Genomic DNA, 25829 nt, shown 5'->3' with positions numbered 1-25829 from the left:
TGGGAGGCGATCACCTCAGATCATTGGGTGCTCAACATCAAAGAGGGTTATCGCCTGAACTTCATGGCTCTTCCATCCCTTCCTCATGTACCTCCTCTTCGAAGTACATCGACCCAATTAACAGTCCTCAAGACAGAAATTACAAATCTACAGCTTCAGAGATCTGTTCAAACAATCCCTTCTCAACAACAGAATCAGGGATTCTATTCCCAATACTTCCTCATCTCAAAGAAATTGGGGGGCCTTCGCCCCATCCTGGATTTACGAAACCTCAACAAACATATCCAGAAAGAAAAGCTCAAGATGACCTCTCTCAAAAACATCCTACCTCTCCTGCAACCCAACGATTGGATGTGTTCCATCGACCTGAAGGAGGTGTACTCCCATATACCTATGCACCCCTCTTCCTGGTGCTACCTTTGTTTTTGCATTCAAAACAGGCACTATCAATACAAGGTTCTACCTTTTTGGCCTGTCTTCAGCCCCAAGAGTATTCACGAAATGCTTAGCGGTGGTGGTAGCTCATTTCAGGCAACTATCAATCCAGATTTTTCCTTATCTGGATGACTGGCTTACTAGTAGCATCAGATCAGACTACTCTACAAGCGCACAATCAATTGTCTCCAGACACTGGGATTCCTAATAAATTACGAAAAATCACATCTACAACCTACCCGAACACTGCATTTCATAGGAGCTCTCATCAGTACAGTGGAGGAGAGAGCCTACCTTCCATAAGACAGCATGCAAACTCTTTCCTGAATAGCGCAAAAATTATTTAGCCAATCTCATCCATCGGCATGCCAAATTCTTCAGATGCTGGGTCATATGGCGGCAGCTATCCATGTAGTTCCCCATACAAGACTACGCATGCGCTGCTTACAGTGGGGCCTAAAAAAAATCAATGGTCGCAGTTCCTGCAACCCATCACCTCCAGAATACAACTCACCAAACCAATGATCGCAGACATTCAATGGTGGCTCTCTCCCACCAACCTATCCTCAGGGGCTCCCTTCTGGGTACCTCCTCATCAACTGATGCTAACAACAGATGCTTCCAGGAAAGGTTGGGGAGCCCATCTCGCCGATCTCAAAACTTGATTTTGTTCTTCCCAAGAATCCACGTACCAGATCACCCTCCTAGAGCTATGTGCAATCTGGAGAGCACTTCAGACCTTCTCCACTCAGGTCCATGGAAAACGCCTCATGGTGTACACAGACAACCAAGTCGCCATGTTTTACAAAAACAAAGAAGGAGGGTCCGGTTCATGGACACTGTTGAAAAGCACTTCGGATACTCCATTGGGCGAACGCATCTGAGGTATCCCTCTAGGCCACTTATCTACTGGGCCTGGACAATGTTACAGCGAATCGCCTGAGCAGGGTTTTTCACCCGCATGAATGGACTTCAAATCGAGAGATAGCCCTCACCATATTCCAACAGTGGGGCTTTCCAATAATCAACCTCTTTGCCACGGAAAACAATCGACAAACACACGTCTTTTGCTCCATCTACCCCAGCAACCTTCAATATGTTCCAGACGCCTTCCTCATTCCATGGACGGAGGGCTTGCTGTATGCTACCCTCCCATACCACTCATATCCAGGATAATTCAGAAATGTATTCAAGACATAGCAGACATGATCCTCATAGCTCCAGCATGGCCGAGACAACCATGGTATGTGTATCTCATTCGAGGTTCCATACGCCCACTGATTCCGCTGGAAGACTACCAACAGCTACTGACACAAGAGGAAGGCTCCCTCCTACATCCAATGCATCAATCCCTCCATCTAAAGGCGTGGAGATTGAAAGGCAAATATTAAACCACCTCGGCCTACCTTCGCAGGTAGAAGATATCCTTATCGCATCCAGGAAACCTTCAACCAGACGCAACTATGCAGGCAAGTGGCATTGCTAAGCGGCATGGTGCAAACCATGGAACCTAGATCCGTTCTCCTCTACCGCCATACAATTTCTGGAGTACCTTCATACTCTTTACCAAGCGGGTCTGGCTACCACGTCAGTTTGAGTGCATATCAGTGCTATTGCAGCTTTGCATCACTCTCATAATGGCCTTCCCATTTGTAAATGAGCGATCCTCCTTGCTACTGAATGGATTGCCATTTCGAATCATTTACAAAACCTAATTAGTAATCTATCTTTTGTCACATGTTCTTGCAGACTCTTCATTTCAAACCATCCTTTGGTCTCCAGACTCATGCGAGGCATGCTCCACCTGCGACTGCTGGTGACAAAGTCACCTGTACCATGGGATCTAAACATTATCCTAGAGCAGCTTATGATGCCTCCCTTCGAGCCTTTAGACACATGCCATGTGAAAACCTGGAAAAGAGTATTCCTAGTAGCCATAACATCAGATAGGAGAGTTAGTGAATTACAAGCCTTAGTTCACTACCCTCCTTACTTGGAATTTTACCACAACAGTTACCCTTCAAACCCATCCCACCTTCATACCCAGGGTGGTCTCCGCTTTCATCTTAATCAAACTATCACTCTTCCAATCTTCATGCCAAAGCCTCATAACAATGAGGGAGATTGACTCCTACACTCGCTGGATTGTAAACGAGCTCTAGCTTACTATAAACAACGAACTCAATCTCCTTCCAGACCTTCTCAGCTCTTTCTTTCCTATAATCTAAATGACCCTGGCCAACCAATCTCTAAGACAGAGCTTTCCAAACTTTTCATGTTGGTGACACACTTTTTAGACAACCAAAAATAAACTGTGTACTAGTTAGAGAGCTAACATAACACCCAGAAACGCCAAACCGATTATAAACCAAATTTGGTTTATAGCTCTCTAACTAGTACACAGTTTATTTTTGGTTGTTGACATTGATGTGGACTAGAATACACCAGTTGGTGTGAGTGGGTTTTGTTGTGTGATTGATATCGACACTTTTTAGACAAACATAATTTCGGGACACAGTAATTCAGTCTACTAGCAAACTAGAGGTTAGAGGTTAAACGAACAAAATGTATTTCGACAATTTATGTATGTTTCCTTAAATATATACATAATAAAATGTTTCACGACACAACCTATCTTGTGAAAACCTTTCATTTATATTAAAAATATATAATATTCCAAGATGAATGTTATTGTTATAATTTGAGTAACAATAATAAAACAAAGTTATTGTGTTATTCAATTTACCTCTTTAATGAGATATATGAGCTTGATGAGATGAACACAGCTTTTGAATATCTGGTGTTAATAAGATAGTCCAAAGGGTCTTCTGTGTAATTTTAAAAGCTGGCCAGTTTCACACTATATAATTATTTGATAGCCTCATTCAACTAATTCTATATGGCTATGAGAGTGAAGTCTGGAATTTATAGGAAGGGACAGAATGTCAATATAAATCCTGCACCTCCAGTTCTGTAACTCTGTGCATCCACTGAAATTCCCCCAAACAATGGAGCTTGAATGTTTCCCTTACAGCTCATCATACTAAAAGATATTTTCAAATTCTGGTGTCACCTCACAGAAACAGCAGAACAAACACCTTCCACTGCCAGGCACATTGTGAACGAAAATAAAACCTCGCAAAAAAAAGACACTCAAAATCTATACTGCAATCCCATTGTAACATGACAGTAATATTTATTTTTATTTTATTTATTTATTTAATAGTTTCTTATATACCGAGGCACGTTTGCAAAACATCACCTCGGTTCACAATGTAACATAACTTAGCAACAAGCTTTACAATAATAATAATAATAACTTAGGAACAAGCTTTACAATAATAACATTAACAGGTAGCGGTTAATAGGGCAGGGGATGATAATACGAGATATATATACAAATGTACATGTTAGTTTCAACAATAAAGTTATATAAAGCAATCAGGAAAATCAGCAGGGTGAAGTGAACGATGGAAGGGGAAGATGAGGAGAAGACCTCAAGAGGTTGGGAGGGGGGGAGAGAAGATAGCGAGGGTGAGGGTCAATTGGGTAGGGAGAGAAAAAAGAAAGGGCGAGGGTCAGGTGGGCAGTCGGTTAGGCGGTCAAGTCATAACACCAAGGACTCAAACAACAATAACCCTACCTGTGAAAAAGCAAGGGTAAATATTATACTGGGTCCTAGAATACCAATACACCACCTACTGAGGAAACAAAACAAACCTGATTGCTATAGATCCCTATGCTAGCGAATTTCTCATCATGGTCACACACACAGAGCAGAGACAGACCCTCACCAAATACAGAATACAAAATAAAGGAGCACAAATTAGACAAAAACTGAAATGGAAACCCCAAGAAGCCAGACTCTGTGTATTAATAATGGAAAAACAGAACCACCATTCTTCATAAAACAAATAAAATCAAGAAACATAAAGCAACAGTTATAATAGTAAAACCATACTAATAAAATCATATTTTAAAACTACTGATAAATAGAATTTCTATTCATTAAAATCATATACATTTTTTACAATTTCCCAAACACAAATAAAATATTTCAAAACAGCACATATATCAAATAACACCCAATAATTAAAACTAATAAGGATTTTAAAAAGCCCCTGCTGTTCATACGTGGGAGCTCTTGATTTCCAGTTACCCTGATATTGTCAAGGATTAGGAGGTTATCCTCTCTCTCTCACACATACTCACATTTCCATTCTCTCTCACACATACACTGTCACATACATACACATTCATGCTCTTATACCCACCATAACCTCTCGCTCTCACAGACACTGACACACTCTCAAGCTCTAAGACACTCTGTCTCCCTCCACACACACCCCCCACACAAACTCTTACTCCCCTGGATTTTCTCATACACACTCTCTCTGGCTCCCTCACATACACACAAACACACACACCCAGGCAAGTTCCCAAACATTCTCACACAAACACACACACCCAGGCAAGTTCCCAAACATTCTCACACAAACACACACACCCAGGCAAGCTCTCAGTCATTCTCACACACTGAAACTGACCCCCAGGCAGGCTTCCATTCATTTTCACACCACTCCCTCACCATCCCCCAGGCAGGCACCAATTCATTCTCACACACACATACACCACACACAGGCCGGCACCTATTCTCACACATACAAACCCCAGGAAGACACTCATACATTCTCATACACAGACACGCCCTCAGGCAGGCACACACTACCCCCCTCTCTTTCTTTTGCCAGCAACCTCGGAGCCTCTCTCATTCCTCTGCTGCCACTGTCACTGATGCCGCATGGCTATTGGGGAGGCGCTAATTGCTGCTATTGGCACTGAAGCCCATTCTGCTGCCTCCTCTGTGCAGGCCCCGTGGGTTTCCACTTCCTCCATGTTGATCTCGTACATTGTGAAATCAGAATAGAGAAAGTGCTACTCTTGCACATTACCAAAGATTACATGTGCCAATCAGTAAAAAGTAATTTATTTATTTCTTTTTTTTTACCTTTGCTGTCTGATCTTAGTTTTCTAATCGGTTGGTCACAGGCTTTTTTGTTCCACCTCCCCTTTCTTATTTTTTTGCCAATTCCTTTCATATTGTCTTTTTTTTCTATTTATTTTCTCTCCATCTATCTTCTTCCCTCAAACATTGTCAGGTTCTCATTCTCACATGCTTTCTCTCTCACACACACACAGGCTCTCACTCTCACAGGCTCTCTCTTATACAATCATTCATACAGTCTCTCTCTTGCACATGCTGTCTGACTCTCACACACCCAGGCTCTCTCTCACACCCACATGCTGTCTTGCTCAAGCACAGGCTCTCACTGTCACATGCTCTCTCTCATACAATCATTCATACACACAGGCTCTCACTGTCACATGCTGTCTCTCTCACACACACACAGGCTCTCACATGCTGTCTCTGCAAACATTCAGGTCCTCACTCCCACACACAATCTCTCAACTCACCTCATACACGCACACAATCGCTCAACTCACCTCATACATGCACTCTACGGGCCCTCAACCTCTCTCTTACCTCTGGGCCTCCTCTTCACGGGTCGCTGCAGGATGGGCTCTGCAGCGGCCCTGATCTTCTCGGGCTGATCGCGGCGACGGCAGCGGCCCTGATCTTCTCGAGTCGATCGCGACGGCAACGGCCCTGAACTTCTCAGGCCGATCCGCGGTGGGGACCCTGCTATCGGGCCTCCTCTTCTTCTCGCCCGCTGCAACAACGCTGCTGCTCCTTTTCTGCACGCGGCTGACGCTCCTCCCCCTTTCTGCCCGTGCGGCTCCGGCAACATTTTTCTTCCGGGGCCGCATGGGCAGGAAGGAGGAGGAGCACCTGCATGTTTCGACGTGACCTTTTTCTTCTTCGGGCCGTGGTGAGGTGAGCTCCAACTTGGCGACAACTTGGTCCTCCCTTCATACCTTCACATCACACTATTGTCTTCAGCAACAAGCGGCCTCTCATGCAGCACTAGGCTCAGCAGTCTTGTCAACCCTTCAAAACCAATGAGACTGACTACATTTCCTAAGGGTTGCTGTCTGGGACTTCTAAAGACATACTACATGGACACAACCCGGGAGCTAGGGACTTCCAGACAGCATGGCTAATTAAGCCCTGCTATTGATGGGGGAAAAAGCAAGTTTGCTTACCGTAAACGGTGTTTCCATAGATTATTTATTTTATTTATTTAAAAAGTATTTATATACCGTTTTTTAAAAAAGAAATTTTATCAAAAACGGTTCACAGATTTAAAACCAAAAATAAAATAATCAAAATAAAATGGAATTTTTAAACTTTACATAAAAATTGGTAATAACTAGACAGAATGCTAGTATATAAGGTTATTAAAAATATAAAAAGTTTGGAACCATGGGCTTATTGTTTTGGGGGAAAAGGGGAAAAAGGGGGGGAAGGGGAACGGGAGGAGGAAGGGGAAGTGGGAGAAATAGAGCGTAAAAATTATATGAGATAAAGGGAAGAAGGGAGAAGGGTATGATAGTTGGAAACGTGTGAATGAGCAGGTATGTTGTAGTTATGTGTAGTATAAATGGGATTGTAATGGGTGTAACTATGTTTAAGAGGGTAATTTCGGTATTGATGATTAAGTTTAATTAGAAGACGTGTTGAATGCAAGTTGAAGAAGATATGTTTTGAGAGATTTTTTGAAATGTGCAGGGTTGGATATCGAGCGAAGATGGTTTGGTAAAGTGTTCCAAAGTGTTGGACCGGCTATTGAAAAGGCTCTTTTTCTAGTGAGGTCTAATCTGGCTTGTTTAGGAGAAGGGATATCTAGTAAATTTTGGTTAAGTGATCTTAAGTGTCGCGTCGGTTTGTATATGCGCAGTATTGAACAAAGCCAGGTAGAAGTATGATTATGGTTATGAATTAAACTATGGATAATAGAGAGAATTTTGTATTTTATTCTGAACTTTATGGGTAACCAGTGTAATGATTGTAGAATAGGGGTGATATGATGACGTAAAGATGTTCTGGTTAGTATCCGGGCTGCAGAGTTTTGGATCAGTTGAAGGGGGTATAGTGAAGAGTCTGACAATCCTAGGAAGAGAGCATTACAATAGTCTAAGCCAGAGAAGATTAAGGATTGAAGAATGGTTCTGTAATCTCGGTAAAATAGTAGAGGACGAAGATGTTTTAACAGACGTAGTTTGAAAAACGATTTTTTTGTAAGTGAGGATATGTGTTGTTTTAGAGAAAGATCTGAATTAATGTTTACACCTAGGCTTATAGCAGAGCGTGTTATGGATAGATAGGATGAATTAGCCATGCGATCCCTCCCTACTCCCTAGACAGTCACACTTAAATGGTTACCTCTTGCTTGGCTACAAAGAGACTGAGGGAAATGGAGAATCGTGCAGGAAGACGACCGCGCAGCCGCACAGAGTCAAAGCTCAGTGACTCACTGAGGAAAGTTCTACCTACTCCCGGTCGCGTGCAAGCTGCCAGATAGCATGGCTAATTCATCCTGCTATGTACGAAAACACCGTTACGGTAAGCAAACTTGCTTTTACCTGTCCCCACCATTAAAGAAGCGCTTTTGGGTGAAGTAAGGTAAAGAGCTATCTGTTGCTGGACCTAGTCTTGCGTAGAAAATTCTGGAAGCCCTGAGATTAACAGGTGATTAATAAAATATAAAATAAAGAGTTTAAAACATGGTGGTTTTAGTTGGCGTTTAATGAATAAGAATTTATTTTGAGTCTGTCAACTTTTGTTACTGCTGTTTTGATCTTTAATTAGAAGTAAGATTTTAAAGGAGTCAGATATTCCAATGAGATGTTTATTTGATGACAGTTTATGTAGATGATGTATTTGTGTTGTCTTGTCAGTCTTAAATTTATGAATGTTTTACTGTGAACATATAGAGGTATAGAAGAAATGTTTTTTTTTCATTTTTATTTATAGAATTTTTACCAATAATACAGGTAATTTGTCAAGCAAAATACAAATAGGGATTACAGTTACATAGAAAAAAAATTAATATAATTACTAAGCACCAAACTGCAATATCTTCCCCTATGTAATATTAATGAAATAAGGTAAATTTTAATATAAATGAGCGGATAAATTTATCAGAAAAAATTGAAGTAATTCGAGAATGTTGTGTTAACTACATGTTTATCATACCGTAGTCAAAGATTACATTGTAAACTGACCCTACCAAGGTACGTGCATCTAAAAAATTATGCAGTTGATCAGGTTCGAAGTATTGATATCTAACACCCTGCATACTCACTATACATTGGCATGGGAACCTAAGATTATATTTATTTAACAAGTTTTATATACTGTCATTTGTAATTGTCAAAATAACGCCATCATAACGGTTTATAAAATACAAGGTTACAGGTATTGGGGGGGGGGGGGATTTAAACAGGGTTTCAGAAGGTTCAAACTGTTGTTAAACATAGGGGTATCATATGCAAGGTTAATGTTCTGTTTATGTTTCACTTATTTATAATACATAGTTGTGATGGATTTCATCTATTCTTCAGGTTGGATTGGAGGGCGATGTTGATGTGTTGTTCATTTGGTGAGTTGGTATGCTTTGTTGAACAACCATGTTTTTAAATCTTTTTTTTTAAGGTTTTTAGGTTTTCTTGAGTTCTGAGTTCAGTTGGGAGGGAGTTCCAGAGTTTCGGGCTACCTAGGGATATTGCTCTCTTTTGGGTTGAGGTGTGTTGATTTGAGTGTGGTGCTGGTGTTTTTAGAAGACCCTTATTTGCTGATCTAAGGTTTCTGTTTGGGATATGCAGTTTTATAGAGGGGCTTAGCCAATTTTCTTGTTTTTCATATATGATTTATGTAGAATGGATAGTACTTTGTATTCAATCTTGTATCTTATTGGTAGCCAGTGAAGTGAAACAAGTATTGGAGTGATGTGGTCTTGCTTTTTCGATCCAGTGAGGATTCTTGCAGCTGCGTTGTGCAGGATCTGGAGTGGGCGAATGGTGTTTAGAGGGAAGTTCAGAAGAAGTGAGTTACAGTAATCTATGTTGGAGAAAATTAGAAATTGAAGGACTGATCTGAAGTCATTGTTGGAAAGAAAAGGTTTTAAATGACTGAGTGTAAGTAGCTTATGATATCCGTCCTTGATTTTTGTTGAGATATAGTTTTTGAAAGAAAGTTCTTTGTCAATTATTACTCCGAGGTTGCGGGCATGATTGACTGGAGATATGACTGTCTTTTGGTTCATAAGGTTGAGTGGTATTTGAGGAGAGTTGTTTCTTCTGTCTAATAATATTAATTCGGTCTTGTTGAGGATGAGTTTTAGATTGGTTAGTATTTCCTTTATATTGTTTAGGTAAGTGGCTGTTAATTTGTATGTTTCTTGGGATGAATATTTGAATATCATCAGCATAGATGAAGTGGGGTCAGATTAAGATTTGATAGAAAGTGGCATAATGGAAGCAGATAGATGTTAAAGAGCAATGCTGATAGGGCAGATTCTTGGGGAACTCCAGTGTTTAGATTTTTCTTTGAGAGGGAATCATTAAGTAGCACTTGGTAGGATCTTTGTGATAGGTACGAGGAGAACCATTGTAGGGTTGTTTTATTAGCTCCAATTTCAGATAGACAGTCAATCATGATAGAGTGGTTTACTGTATCAAAGGCTGCTGATAGGTCAAGTAGGATTAGAAGGTAGCTGTGGCCTTTTTCAAAACCTTTGAGTACGAAGTTGTTCATTGCTAGTAGTAGGGTCTCAGTGTTCAGTTGCTTTCTGAAGCCAAATTGAGCAGGTAGGAGGATGTTGTTTTTTTCTAGATGGTCAGTGAGTCTAGTGTGGACAACTTTCTCAATGATTTTGGCAATGAATGGGGAGGTTTGATATGGGTTAGTAGTTCAGTGGGTTTTCTGGATCAAGATTATTCTTTTTTAGAATGGGTTTGATGATTGCCGATTTTAGGCATTCTGGGTAGTTTCCTTCCATGAGGGAAAGGTTTATGATTTCAGTTATCTTAGTTATTGGTGGTTCGAGATTTTTTATCGTTGTAATGGGTATGGCGTCAATAGGGTGTTTAACTGGGTTCATTTTTTTAATGATCATTTGGATTTCTAAGGAAGATGCTATCTCAAAGTTGGACCAGGTTTTTGTTTGAATGATCGGTAATTTCTGGTCTTGTGAGTCATTTTTTAGGTTGTTCTTTATGAGGATTTTGATTTTTTCATTAAAGAAGTCTGCGAAGTCGTTGCTAGTGATCTTTGGTGTTGATTGTGGTTGATCATCATAAGATGATTTGGTTAGGCTTTTTACTATGTTGAAGAGCATCTTAGGGTTTTGTTGGTATTTGTTTATTTTGTTAGTGTAGAAATCTTTTTTTTGTTCTATGGATGAGTTTTTTTTATATTCTGCTAGTTGTGTTCTGTAAGCGTTTAGTAGTGTGGTTTTGGTTTTTTCTCCATGATTTCTCTTTTTTTCTGAGTTTCCATTTGGCTGCTCTGTTTTCGTTATACCAAAGGTTCTGGTTTTTTGGTTCTTTTATAGTTTTCGTTATTATGGGATTTCTTATCTCTATGGTTCTTGTTATGGTGATCCAGGATGATGTTGCGTTTTCTGTGTTTGATAGGTCTATATTTGTTAGTTCAGTTTGTAGATTTGCTTGAAAAGTTTCAATGCAGAAAGGTGGACGGTAAGAGAAGGATTTGATTGTGCTTTTTCTTGTGGGTTTATAATTTGAATATAGATTTGTGTGGATGATAGTGGTCTGACCATGGTATTTTTGTTATCTTCATTTGGTAGTTTGACCAAAAATTGGTCTTAATGAAGATTAGGTCAAGTGTGTGACCTGCTTTGTGCGTAGGACCATTGATAATTTGATTGAGACCCAATGATGATAGTGCATCAATGATTGAGGAGTAGGCAGGAGAGTAGGGGGCAGTGTCTATGTGTAAGTTGAAGTCACCAAGAATGATGATGGGTTTGTTGATATTTTGGTCAGGAAAAATTTAATAAGTGGTGAGCAGTTTTTTTTCGAGAGTATTAGAGATTAAACCTAGCTCCCATGCCCACTACTTCAGTGCGCATGGATAAAATTTTTTTCTACGTTCTTGGGTGGAACGTGTAATGTCCGGGAAAACCCAGACAGACTGACCAAAAAACAGATTTCCTATTTCGAAAAAAAGCTTTTAATATCATTTCTCTGTCTTGTGAAAAAACACACTGTATAAACAAGGTTCCTCGTTTAGTGATCTTTGTTTCTCTGGATGTTTCCAAAAATTGTCAAGTCCAGTTCAGATTCAGTAGTCTGATCTGAACTTTCTATCACAGCCGTTTTAGTCGTATAGACTTTAGCTAAAGTAGGCATTAATTCTTTAGGTATCTTTAAAACTTCAATTATATATTTCTTAAGCATTTCAATAGGAGGTATGAATTTTAAAGTTGGAAAATTTAACAAGCGCAGATTTTGATATCTAATGGAATTCTCTATATTCTCTAATTTTCTCTGCTGTGTTAAATCTGACTTGATTAATTGCTCTTGATTTTGTTGCAATAAAGTAACTTTTGAGTCCAAAGTAGCAATATTTTGAGTATTCAAAATAATTCTTTCCATACATTGATCCACTAAGATATAGATTTTTTCCAACACCATTATTGCACTCCAAATAGAATCCATGGTAATTTCAGTAGGTTTAGGAATAGCAGGGCGCAATAAATTTAACACAGTACCTTGGTTTCCCTGTTGTATCTTTGACTCCCCCGATGTTTGGTGGTTCCCTCTAGGAGTAGAGACCCTTTCCACCAAGGGAGCTAATACATCTGCTCCCTGTTCAGGCCGATACAGTAAAAGTCATGGGAAAGCCGCTCTCCTAGCTCACGCACAGGCCACACTCCTGTGCGCGCAATTCAGTATTCAAATGAGGGCCCGCATTAGAGACACTAGCGCGTCCCTAGCGCCTCTTTTTTGACAGGAGCGGCGGCTGTCAGCGAGTTTGACAGCTGACGCTCAATTTTGCTGGCGTCAGTTCTCACACCCGCTGACAGCCATGGGTTCGGAAACCAGACGCCGTCAAAATTGAGCATCCGGTTTTCAAGCCGCGGGCTGATTTGACATTTATTTATTTTTAATTATTTTTTACTTTTGGGACCTCCGACTTAATATCACCATGATATTAAGTCGGAGGGTGTACAGAAAAGCAGTTTTTTTCTTTCAACTCTTTCAAATCTCTGGGATTATATCTTTTGGTCCAGGTGCTTTGCCACTCTTGTAATAAGGCAGACTGACAAATTAATCTTCCAGCTTCACAATGATTTGTATTAATTCCTCTGAATCATTAGGGAACGGGTATCTCCCCAGCATACTCTTCAGTAAACAGCAAAACAAGGAATTCATTGTCTTTCCATGATGGCGTTATCTTCTCTAAACACCCCTTTAATCCATTGATGGTTCAACAGATTCCCTCACCTCCCTGTTTCAGGTGTTTTTTAAAAGTTAATATAATTTTATTTTTGCCTCTTAAGACCAGCTTCTTTTCAAATTCTTTTTTAGCCTGCCTTATTTACATTCACATTTAACTTGCAAATGCTTATGCTTTTTCCTATTTTCTTTAGTTGGATCCTTTTTCCTTTTTTGAAAGAAGTTCTTTTGGCTAAAATAGCCTCTCTGATCTCGCCTTTTAACCAATGTGGCAGTTGTTTGGTCTTCCTTCCAATTTTTTTAATATGTGGAATACATCTAGATTGGTTTTCTAAAATGGTATTTAAAAAAATGCCTTTATATACAAAGTCTGAAAGTAGAAACAGCATAATAAAATTCCAGCCATTCTTCTTGAAACTCTTTATGAATCTATGTATGTATTGCGACTTGATAACCAGAATGAATACACCTTATTTGACCACCAAATATTTAAAGGACCTTCATATAACGGACTAATTGCATTGCAAAGCTCATAGAGCAGCAACTAAGTTGTTGCCACACCCACTTACAGATAATAATTGGTTCTATGTTCCTTGTAAACATTCATGAACTTTTTATAAGATTTTTCTATGCAAATGAGTTTTTAAATGTAAAGTAACTTGGATTTTCTCTGTGGTCCATGATAATTTTATTCCATTATAAAAGTATGGATACACTAGTTATGCTAGTTTACCGTTGTCCTCGGTATAAAAAATAGGTTTTTTTTTTTTAGATCATGTGATGCTGTGAGCAAGGCAGGAAGGGCACTTGTTGGGTGTGTTCTTTTAACCTGATCGAAGAATTGGTATTCTAGTGTTTTAATTAAACTTATTTTAATTTAGGAATTTGGCATCTCAACCGAGGACACATTTATAATTACAACTACCAATAGGACAATGATTACATCCACCAACTTTGGTAAGTGTGCTTCTGTTATAATCGGGATCCTGATTTTGTTTTTCATTTTTCTGGAATTTTGTCAAAAAGGGCATGTTTTGCAGTTTGTCATTTTTTTGCTTTATTAGTACAAAATTTATGAAAAACATAAATATACATTTCAAAATAAACCATTCTGTGCAGTATTGACAAAGGCTATTCAATTTACTTGTGAATATACATTTTTGTTAATCAGCGATGTTTGTTTGAGCACTTCATAAACCCAGCATGCACCCCCACCATCTTCCTCATTCATAAGGTCTCCTTACTTGGGGCTGCTGTCTTCACTGATGGGAAGGTGGTTGCACCTTTAGCTCAGCTTCTCAGGGCTCATCTTTTCAGCAGCAGCAGTAGGAGGTGAGGTGAGAACTTGGGTTTGACTCCTCCAATGCATCTGTCATCGGTGGTAACAGGTAGGGGTGTGCATTCATTTTCGCCGTATTGGCGATCCACAACGTATATTGCACTATTCGTAGTACTCGTGGGGAAGTGAAACGTATCGCGATTCCCCACGAATACACAAATCTTCCCCCGAATTATACGGCCACCTAAATAAAAATTTAAACAAACCCCCCCTACCCTCCTGAACCCCCCCCAAGACTTACCAAAACTCCCTGTTGATCCAGCAGGGGGTCCGGGAACCATCCCCTGCACTCACAGCCTCGGTGTCGGTTTCATCATGGCGCCGATAGCCTTTGTCACAGGGGCTACCGGTGCCATTGGTCAGCCCCTGTCACATGGCCATCGGCGCCATCTTGTGCTCCTACCATGTGACAGGGGCTGACCAATGGCACCGGTAGCCCCTGTGACATAGTATGGGCAAAGGCTATCTGCGCCATTTTGAGTACTGGCATCGGACGGCCGGAGTGCAGGAGGTCGCTCCGGGACCCCCGTTGGACCCCCAGGGACTTTTGGCCAGCTTGGGGGGGGCCTCCTGACCCCCACAAGACTTGCCAAAAGTCCAGCAGGGGTCCGGGAGCGACCTGCACGCCGGCCGTCCGATGCCAGTACTCAAAATGGCGCCGATCACCTTTGCCCTCACTATGTCACAGGTACCGACGGTCGGCCCCTGTGACATAGTGAGGGCAAAGGCGATCGGCGCCAGTCTTGTGGGGGTCAGGAGGCCCCCCCAAGCTGGCCAAAAGTCCCTGGAGGTCTCTGAGTGACCTCCTGCATGCCGGCCGTCCGATGCCACTACTCAAAATGGCGCCGATAGCCTTTGCCCATACTATGTCACAGGGGCTACCGGTGCCATTGGTCAGCCCCTGTCACATGGTAGGAGCACAAGATGGCGCCGATGGCCATGTGACAGGGGCTGACCAATGGCACCGGTAGCCCCTGTGACAAAGGCTATCTGTGCCATGATGAAACCGGCACAGAGGGTGTGAGTGCAGGGGATGGTTCCTGGACCCCCCACTGGACCACCAGGGAGTTTTGGTAAGTCTTGGGGGGGGTCAGGAGGGTGGGGAGGTTGTAGTTAATTTGAATTTTAGCTGGCACACGAATAGAAATCGCCGTATTAACACATCGGGGCTCCATACGGCCGAATGCAATGTATCTGCTCCCCGACGAATCCGAATCACGAATGCAACGTATGGCGTCCCTCTGCACATCCCTAGTAACAGGAAGGTGCTTAGATTCAGTGCCTCTTTAGTGGCTGTAGCAGTTGCACTGCAGTTAAAATGTGCATGGGTCATTGGCACTTTTTCCATTAATATCTTTTGAATGTGGAATTTTGTAATTCTATGTGGAATTGTTGATTTTTGTCTTTAGTCCTCAAGCGTGTTTGGGTGGTGGTCATGTTTTATCACTGTCATGGTAAAATAAGGTTCTTAGTTATTATGCATCCTATCTGCTTGCTTGTTGAGTATTGATGTGGTTTTTCCCCTTCATTGTTTGTTTGTTTATTTATTTATTTATTTATTTATTTATAACTTTTTATATACCGAGGTTCAATTAACAAGATTAATTATCACTTCGGTTTACATTACAACCAGCAAAAATATTGCTAATATGTTTACAATATTGCTAATATGTTTACATCTTCACAGGCTAAAGAAGTTATGCAAAACTTTATTTTTTTTGTATATTAAAATGTTAAAATCACAAATGTATTCTTTTTTTACCATGATAACTTTTACATCATGTTTTTCAGACTAATGGCTTTCCAATAGTGCAAAATTCATGAGGCTAACATGTAGTATTTTATCTACCGGTAGTCCCTTTTTTTTTTTTAATTTATTTTTATGATTGACAATAAACAAACAGTTCAAAACCAAACCAAACCAAGACGTCAAGTTTTTTACATGTGCTCCATAAAATGACAAACGTGATAACTAGTATGTGGCTCTCCAGCAGTGTTTCTGCAGGCTGGATGAGACACCTATGACCGGATCAAGAACAAACATAAGTAAAACACAGTCTTCCCCCCGCCCCCCCCCCCCCCCCCCCCACCCAAGGACATCATTTGCAAACAATATAGTACAGAGTGAAACAAGGTATTGGGCTCCAAAAAGAACTTGCATATACAGCTTTTAGCAAATAGACAGATCATTAAGAATTAAACTCCGTGCCAATGGAGATAAAGAAAAGAGTTACATCTCCTATCGGGCGACAAAAAGCCTTCGAGGACGAAACCATTCCACTTTTGTTATACATTTAACCAACAAACAGGTCTGATGAATAAGGTTATGCAGTTGTGTCAAGGTTGGAGGGTCAATAGTCAACCACTTCTGCAGAATACATTTCTTGGTTAGCAAAATCACTAGGCGGAACCACCACCGAGTAGTCTGCTTTGTAAAAAATAAACCTCGGGTATCATCCCAGAGAAAAACATTAACATGAAAGGCAAATTAAATGGTACACATCTGTTGGAGATATCTGTGCACTTTCCCCCAAAATAACCTAAGAGTGGGACAGGACCAAAATTGATGACCAAGAGTGCTATGGAAAGCCCCACATTTGGGACAGCATCCAGAACTGCCTCTCCCCAATTTTTTCGCCTGCGCGGAGGCTATGTAGAATCTATGTAAAAATTTAGGGGCGGATTTTAAGAGCCCTGCTCGCCGGTGAGCCTATTTTACATAGGCCTACAGGCGCGCGAAGAGCCCCGGGACTCGCGTAAGTCCCGGGGTTTTCGGAGGGGGGCGTGTCGGGGGCGGGGCCGAGCGCCACGCCGTTTTCGGGGCGTGTCGGCAGCGTTTTGGGGGCGGGCCCGGGGCGTGGTTACGGCCCGGGGCGGTCCGGGGGCGTGGCCGCATCCTCCGTACCCGCCCCCAGGTCGCGTCCCGGCGCGCTAGGGGCCCGCTGGCGCGCGGGGATTTACGTCTCCCTCCGGGAGGCGTAAATCCCCCGACAAAGGTAAGGGGGGGGGGTTTAGACAGGGCCGGGGGGGTGGGTTAGGTAGAGGAAGGGAGGGGAAGGTGAGGGGAGGGCGTTAGAGGATTCCCTCCAAGGCCGCTCCAATTTCGGAGCGGCCTTGGAGGGAACGGGGGTAGGCTGCGCGGCTCGGCGCGCCCCGGCTATACGTAATCGATAGCCTTGCACGCGCCGATCCAGGATTTTAGCGGATACGCGCGACTACGCGCGTATCTACTAAAATCCCGCGTACTTTTGCTTGCGCCTGATGCGCCAGCAAAAGTACACGAACGTGCCGTGTTTGAAAATCTACCCCTTAAATTGAAGTTCCAGTAAAGGAGTGGGCACAGATAAAGATTGTGCTCTGAAACAACATTGCCTATAGTAGGTTGTGGTTAAAGATAGTCCCAACTCCCCTATTCCAGCCAGCTACCACTGTGTCCCAATTAGGGAGAGCTTGGGATCTATCTAGCAGTTTATACCAAAAAGAGAGCCTATGACGAGTAGGGTCTACCATATCCAAAAAATCCGACAAAAATTCCCAAGCAGGATGATGAAGGTCTGGTAGCTGTAAAGTACCAATGTAATGTTGGACCTGCAGGTATGCGTAAAAATGTCATATTTGGTATACCATAAAGAACTTGAACATGGTAAAAGAATAAACCATATTAGAATCATCAACCATTTTGCCAAACAGACTTAATGCCCTTCTCATACTAAGTCCCAAACAGCCAGTTGTGCAAGCCGGGAGGGAAATCTAAGTTTCCTAGAAGGGGCAGAAAGTGGGTAACACCACGGGAAAACTGGAATCGTTGACAGGCCCACTTCCAAGCAACATAGATAGGTTTAATTAACCCACTAGTTCGAAGATGAAAAGGAAGCTTGCACAAGCGCTTATGGAGGACATAAGCAAGTTTTAAAGGGTGTACTTGCACTTGTTCAATCATCAATGGTGTATAATAGGATGTGGTCATAAGCCAATCTGCAGCATGACGTAATTGACAGGTCACATTATGTACCTTAAAATCCGGGAGACCCCAACCCCCCTGCTGTTTATCTAAAGTCAAAGGACTTTCAGAGCAACCCTGGGTTTTTTTACCTTGCCACAAAAATTTGCGCAGTTGAGTATCCATGACCTTCAATTCCTGCTTTGTCCGGACAATAGGAAGTAATTGCATCGTATACAACCATTGGGGGAAAATGATCATCTTATATAATGCAATCCTACCCACTAATGTTAGAGGAAGGTGAGACCATCAGGAAAGCAAAATATTAGTTTTATGTAGAAGTACCTTATAATTGAGAGCTTGAATCAAAGATGGGAATTTGGGAATAAGAATGCCTAAGTATTTAAGCTGATGATTCGCCTGTGGGATAGGGAAATCAGCAGGTATCCAATTTTGGGAGCCAGGCATGGTCAATAAGTACAAGGATTTACCCAAATTTAATTTGAGACCAGCCAGTGAACCATAAAAACTCATCTCCCGCATTAGCGCCTCCCAAGATGACTGCGGGGAGCTAATATGAACCAAGAGATCATCAGCGAAAGCCACCAACTTATAGGGAGCAGAGTCACCAGGGCGAGGAGAAATCCCTTTGACAAGCCCATTGCCCCGAATATGGTTTAAAAGAGGCTCCAGTGTGAGTATAAACAAAAGGGGAGAGAGTGGACAGCCCTGGCGAGTGCCTTGATGATTGGGAAAGGGTGGAGTCAAGGCGCCATTAACCAGCACTGAGGCCAACGGGTTATAATACAATGCGTGAGCTGCCGACCAAAAATATCCAGTAATACCCAAGGAATCCAGGACTGCAAACATAAATGGCCAGCCCACCCTATCAAATGCTTTTTCAGCATCGAAGCTTATCAAAATAGATGGGATATCTTGCCAATGACATGTTTCGAGGGAAGACAATATCTTCCGAACATTGGAGGAAGAACTACGTTCCTTCACAAAACCAACCTGATCCTCATGAATAAGGCCAGGTAAGAGACGTGAGAGGCGAGTAGCCATGACCTTTGCCAAGCGCTTCTTATCAAAATTGAGAAGGGAAATCTGTCTATAGGATTCTGGTAGGATGGGATCCTTCTTGTCCTTGGGTATGACTGTGATATATGCCATATTGCGATATAAAGGAGAAGCTGGGTGTTCAATGAGATCATTAAGCATTGCTGCCAAGGGCAGCACTACTTGAGAAGAGAGGATCTTATAAAACTCAGCTGGGTACCCATCCGGGCCTGGAGCCTTTAAGGGTTTGGCTGTCTTTATGGCAAATTAAGTTCCCGGTGTTGAATTGGTAAATTTAGCTGATCTAATTGATCGTCAGTTAGACGAGGTAATTCTGATTGAGTTAAATAACTGTAATGGCCTCCCGATCTACTGAGTCAGCTTGATATAGCTGCTGGTAGTATTGGCAAAAAAGATCACCCATGGCTTGGTCCGTGTTAATTAATGTACGGGTGGGAGTTCGCAATGCCGCTATGTGTGTCTTACTTCCCCAAGATTTAGTCATATTCGCCAATAGCCTGCCCGATGTGCTGCCATGATGGTAGTACTTGGCCTTAAAGTAAAAAGCAGATTTCCTCGCTCGATCATGTAATAAGGAATTCAGTTCATGCATAACAGCATGTAATAATGTTTGTCAGTATAGGAGACTTTTCATAAGCGCGCTTCGCAGTCAATAGTCGATCCTCTAATGCACGGATCTGTTGTAATTGTGCTTTGTTACTGCGAGCAGCATAGGCAATCAAAGCGCCTCGGACTACTTTCGCTTTTTCCCAAAACAACAAGGGGCTAGACTTATGCTGCTCATTATGACCTACATAATCATCCCATTGCTGAAGAAGGTAAGTATGAAAAGGTCCGTCTCCAGAGAAGCGATGTGGAAATTGCCAGAGACGTGAAAAAGAGTCTGGTGTCCGAACCAGAAAATCTAAGAGGACAGGAGTATGATCAGAAACCACTAATGGACCCAATTCCACCCGTAGAACCCGTGCAAAATCCGTGCTCTGAGTTAGTATGTAATCAATTTGGGAGCCCGGGAGAGGTGAGTATATTCTAAATCAGAAGGGTGGAGCGTCCTCCAAGCATCAAGTACATCTAAAGCTTGACATACTAGTGAAACACCCTTGGCAGGAGCATCCCCCGGCCCAGCCTTTTTGGTTGAGCGATCCCGTTCAGGGTCCAAGACACAATTAAAATCGCCCCCAAGCAAGAAGTGACCCTTGGCATGGTCAGCCAACAGGGCAACCAATCGTGTATAAAAGGCATGTTTATAGGCATTGGGAGCATATAGGTTGCAAAGAGTGAAGTCCTGCCCTTGAATTTGACCAATTAATGTAGCGGCCCTCATCAGCTATCATGTTTTCCAATTGAAAAGAGAGCTGCTTGCCTATCAATACTGCTACCCCAGCCACTCGAGATGAAGTCTGCGCGGAGTATACCTGATGGACTCACATTCTACGGAGTTTCTGATGTTCAGGCGCATCCAACGTTTTCCTGTAGGAAAGCTATGTGGACATGACGCTGTAACGATTGTAAAATTTTGTAGTGCTTTATAACCGAACCAATTCCAGAAACATTCCAGGACCCAAAGCATATTACAGACTGTGGCATGATAATGCATATAAGAAGAGAACAATGTAACAATAATAAAGACAAAAACCAAGGACTCTGGTCTCCCAGCCTAAATCCGAATCCATAATCCCAGCGGAGCCCTTTAGCAACACATGGAAAATCACCCTGTTAACCAAAAATCCGATGTCCTGAGTCCCCAATCCCCCCCCCCCCCCCCCAATTTACCCATTCTCTAACCATAGAGATCTGGACTTCCTTTTGCATGGATCATTCTCTCCCCCCCTCCAAATAGAACAAAGAAAGGAAGGAAAAAACATTGAAAATAAACGTCCCCCAGTAAGAGGTCCATTCAAGATATGACGTGGCAGTCTTGATGGATCACTCGCAGTGTCCACCAACTTGATCCGGATGGGGTCTTAACCGAAAGGCTCCCAGACATAACCAAAACTGAGAATAATAATTCCCCTCTCCAAATGTGTGGCTTGGGTGGCAGGCAAAGCAATTCAGATGAAAATCACCGTCTGCAGTAGCTAACAAGGAGTGAGAAACAGTATAAAGGTGTGTGCTGACAACATAATCATATAGGTTGGTCAGGAACAACGTCTGACAGTTTAAAAAATAATTAAAAAAAAAAAAATATAGGGAAGGAAATGAATGGTCCCGGCTGATTTGGACCAAAGTCAGGTCCCACCACATCCTGCTGGAAACAGCCCACGAGGGATGGAGAAGGGGTTAGCATAGCATTATAAAGAATCCAACTTAACAGAAAAACCACTAAAGAGCATGTTCTTCTCTCAATCTTGTAAAATAAAGCTCAGCGAAAAATGCTTCTCATTCACCCGCTGGAAAATTGAAGGGTGCTCACAAATTTGTTGCTCTGCGTCAGCCGACTCAAAGAAGCGAGACTCATTCTGCCAGGTAATCCTGAGTCTGGCGGGAAACTGAAGCATGAAGGGCACTTTGTGTTGTATCAGTTGGGTGCAGATGGTAGAAAATGTCTTCCTTTGAGCGACCACCAAAGCAGAATAATCTTGAAATATTAAGATCGAAGTCCCATGATAGTCTTTCTCTTCTTCCTGTACACAAGCAAAACTTCCATTTTATGAGCTGAGTTGAGGAACTTTGCGATAACCGGATGTGGGTGCTGAGAATTAGATTGTTTCTGTCCCAATCTATGTGCTCGTTCAATTCTCAGGGTGCCATGCTTCTGTGTAAGGTCCAGGACCTGTGGGAGCCAAGATTCTAAAAGGTCCGGAAAAATCACTGTCCTTAAGCGTTTCAGGGAAACCAATAAATCGGAGATTACCTCTGTGGGAACGGTTTTCCAGGTCATCAATCTTTTTAGCTTGTTTCTCTTTTCTGCTTTTAAATCCTTGACCTGGTTTTCAAGATTGAGCAGCTGATCTTCGGCCGTCGAGATTCGCGTTTCAGCTTCGTGGACTCCGTAAAAAGCTGGCTCATATCTTCAAATTTTTGGTACAGCTTATCAAATTTCTCGTCGAGAGAGGCTATCACGGCATCAACCATCTCCGTGACCTTATCGTCCCGGGGACGAAGGGGAGCTAGCCGCCGGTGCCATTTTAAGTTCAGTTTGGCGGTATTTGTCCAGGCCTCTGCGCTGTGGTTTCGCCGCCATGAATCGCGGTGTTTCGACGAATCCAACTCTCAAAAGTGCCAGAATAGAATCACTGAGACAGTGGGCTAAATGATATCGCTTCTAGGCGGGAGAAAGGTGCCGAGGTGAGCAAATGAAAAGCGATGTGGAGGGGGGGAGGACGGAGCGCTACAGAAGCGCATCCTACTCCTCCACCATGCTACCGGAAGTCATCCAGTCCCTTTTAAGATGAAAATATGTAGAACTAAAGCATTTTCAATAATGCTTTACTTCAGGAGAGTTTTCAGTGAAATTTCAAGGAAAGAATTGTCATCTATTTTCTGTCTAAGTAGGCTGAATTAGCCATGCTGAGTGGATTATTATTATTATTTCATTTTGTTATATACCGAAGTTTCATGAGAACATATCACATCGGTTTACAATAGTTAACAAATATTCGTTTAATAATATTTGCGTTTCCAAAATTAAAAGTAGAGAAGAAAATACAGAGTTTCATAATAAACTACTAAAACAAAAAATAGTAAAATAAAAAACAATATTTAAAGTTAGAGGCAGAACAGTAAGAGCAGAGATAAAATAATTAAGTGCTTATAATAAAGGGGAGTATAATCCTTAGGTTAAAGCTCTTGGAAGGCTTGATTGAAAAGCCATGTTTTAATACCCTTTTTTTTTTTAATTTAAATTTTTTATTAAGAACACATTGATATACATGTAAACAAACCATGTACATGTAACCACCCATGTCTCACTGGGCATAATACATAATGTACAACAAAAGCATGAATACTGTAAAAAATATCGTAATTTAGAATGCATAAAATATCAATAAAGCAATTATACAAACATCTGTATAGTGTCCCTTTTTTACTTTACCCAAAACATAGAACCCCTAACCCCCCCCCACTAGCCAAATAAAAAACAACTGAGGTACTATAGGAAGATTGAAGTATAGGTTGAGAAAGTAGGATATACTCATCCAGAGAGAGATGTCCAGACACTTGAGTGACTACATGGGGTCAAAAAGAAGCATGATACCCTGTAAGAATCCCCCCTCTAAAACTCTGATTTCCAAGAGCAAAAAGGAGACCAAACCTTCTTGAAGCGGCCAATAGTTTTGTTAGAATGTGCTGTTATTTCTGCGAATATATATAATTTCCCCATTTTACCTTGGATCTCTCCCATAAAGTAGGCAGAATAGGCGTTTTCCATTTACGTGCAATTTCAATTTTAGTGGCCGTGCAAATATATTGCACCAAACCCAACTCAGGCTGTTTTTTTCAAGGGAGAAGAAACACCCAGAAGAGCCAGGGAAGGAGCCCCCATCATCTGCTGTATCCAATCGCCAACTTGTGTCCATAATGAGCGAACCCGCTCACACTCCCACCACATATGAAAATAGGTCCCTACAGTCGGACAACCCCGCCCACATTGATTAGAGAGGGCAGGATTCATTCTATGCAATTTTACCGGGCAGTAATGCCAGCGAAATAATAATCTCAGGGAGTTCTCAATCAAATAAGCTGCTATAAGCCCCTTACCAATATACTTAAAAATGGTCTCCCAGTCCTGTTGACCAAAGGTGTGCTGAAGATCTGCCTCCCAAGCCAGCATATGGGGTTTTTTCGTAAAGGCCACCCTCCCCAGGAGAGCATATATAATCGAAAGTACTTTGGTAGCATGATCCGCCTTACAGCATAGCAGCTCAAAGTCAGATTTTTTTCCCTGCTGGAGATGACCCTTGAGCAACATGGCCTGATCAAAATGTCTCAATTGAATATAGGGATAGAAATCCGCGTCTAATAAATTGTATTTTGACTTGAAAAACGAGAAGGGAATCAATCCCCCCACACCCCAAAGTTGTTCCCAAATATATAGTCCTTTTTGCTGCCACCTCCTAAAAGCTGGATTCTCATACCCCTGAGAGAAGGAGTTATTCGCATAGAGATATGTACTGTGATGGTATTCTCTTGAGCCAGTAAGTAAATGCCCTCACGCTACCCAGAGATCCAGGGGAACAAGCATCGTGGGGGGCAGTAGCTCACGGAGCGGCAGGAGCCAGGTTTTTTTGGGTTGCCAGAGAAAACTAAATAAAGGAGTGTCTCCCACTAATTGTTGGCTAAAAGTAACACAAAGTTTGGGAGAGCTCTTTCTATGCCAATCCACAAGCTTCCGGAGTTGGGCAGCCTCCCAAGCGGGTAGTCGGCTAGATTAGGAACCCCCAGACCTCCCTGGGACCGATGCTTATACAAAGTAGTACGAGCTATACGTGGTTTCTTCCTACCCCATATGTAGGACATAATCATCTTTTGCCAATACAATAATCTCCCTTTTGGGATGGCCACTGGGAGAGTTTGGAACAGATATAAAAATTTAGGAAGCACCGACATCTTTATTGCGGCAATTCTGCCTATCCAGGATATACTATATCTGTTCCATTCCTCCAGATCTCATGAGATCTTGCGCCAAAGTGTATCATAGTTTAGTGTGAACAAGTCTAGTGAAGCGCTAATATAAACTCCCAAATACTTTATCTATGCATGTGCCTATTTGAAATGAAAACGAGATTTAAATTGCAAAACCATAGTAGGAGGAACATTGATATTAAGGATTTCTGATTTGTCCCAATTAATCCGGAAACCAGAGACAGCGCTAAAATTTTCCAGTACAGTGGTTAAATTAGGAAGAGACATCTCAGGTTCAGTTATTGTGATCAAGACATCATCTGCAAAAAGAGATAATTTAGAATGGAAGCTCCCTATCTCCACACCCTTAATGCCTGGATGATTCCGCACCTGGTTGGCCAATGCCTCTAGAAAAATAGCAAACAAAAGGGGAGAGAGAGGGCATCCCTGCCTAGTGCATCTCTTAACTGGAAAGATGGGGGAATAACCACCGTTAATCTTAATACAGGCCATGGGATTCCAATATAATTGATGTACCCACTGTATGAAAGAATCTCCAAAGTTCAGTTTGCGTAGTAGTGCAAACAGGTAGGGCCAATGCACCATATCAAAAGCCTTCTCGGCGTCTACAGAGAGCGCCAAAGTAGGAATATGATGCCTTGAGACCCACCAAATGATATCTATTATTTTGTGGACATTATTGCTCGCTTGTCGACCTGGTATAAAACCAGCCTGGTCAGCATGTATAATAGAAGCTATAAAGCTATTTAATCTAGTGGCTAGAATTTTAGCAAGTAATTTAAGATCAATATTAATTAATGACATCGGCCAATAGGAGCCGCAGAGAGTGGGGTCTCTGCCAGGCTTAGCTAAGACTGTAATACCAGCTGTATTGGCCTGAGTAGAGAGGGGAGTCCCTTGTTTCATAGCTTGGAAGAATTTCACCAAAAGAGTTGCTAATTGGTCTTCTAAAATTTGGTAAAAACGACCTGTATACCCATCAAGGCCAGGTGACTTGCCAGGTTTCAACGCTTTTATGGCCAGTAAAACTTCCGCCTCCAAGATAGCTTTGTTCAAAATGTG

At 42.0% G+C, this 25829-nt stretch overlaps 1 protein-coding gene across 1 annotated transcript in view; it reads left to right on the top strand.

The window, feature by feature from the left end:
- The window catches only part of SMCHD1 (structural maintenance of chromosomes flexible hinge domain containing 1), a 1156633-nt gene that overhangs the window by 16383 nt on the left and 1114421 nt on the right, over nt 1-25829 (top strand). The window contains 1 exon segment of the mRNA XM_029591083.1: nt 13704-13779. Within this exon segment, the coding sequence (XP_029446943.1) occupies nt 13704-13779 (76 nt within the window).

This window comes from Rhinatrema bivittatum, chromosome 2 (assembly GCF_901001135.1).
Source record: "Rhinatrema bivittatum chromosome 2, aRhiBiv1.1, whole genome shotgun sequence".
Lineage (NCBI taxonomy): Eukaryota > Metazoa > Chordata > Amphibia > Gymnophiona > Rhinatrematidae > Rhinatrema > Rhinatrema bivittatum.
The sequence above is the reverse complement of the archived record's forward strand: the minus strand, read 5'-3'. Positions and strand labels throughout refer to the sequence as shown.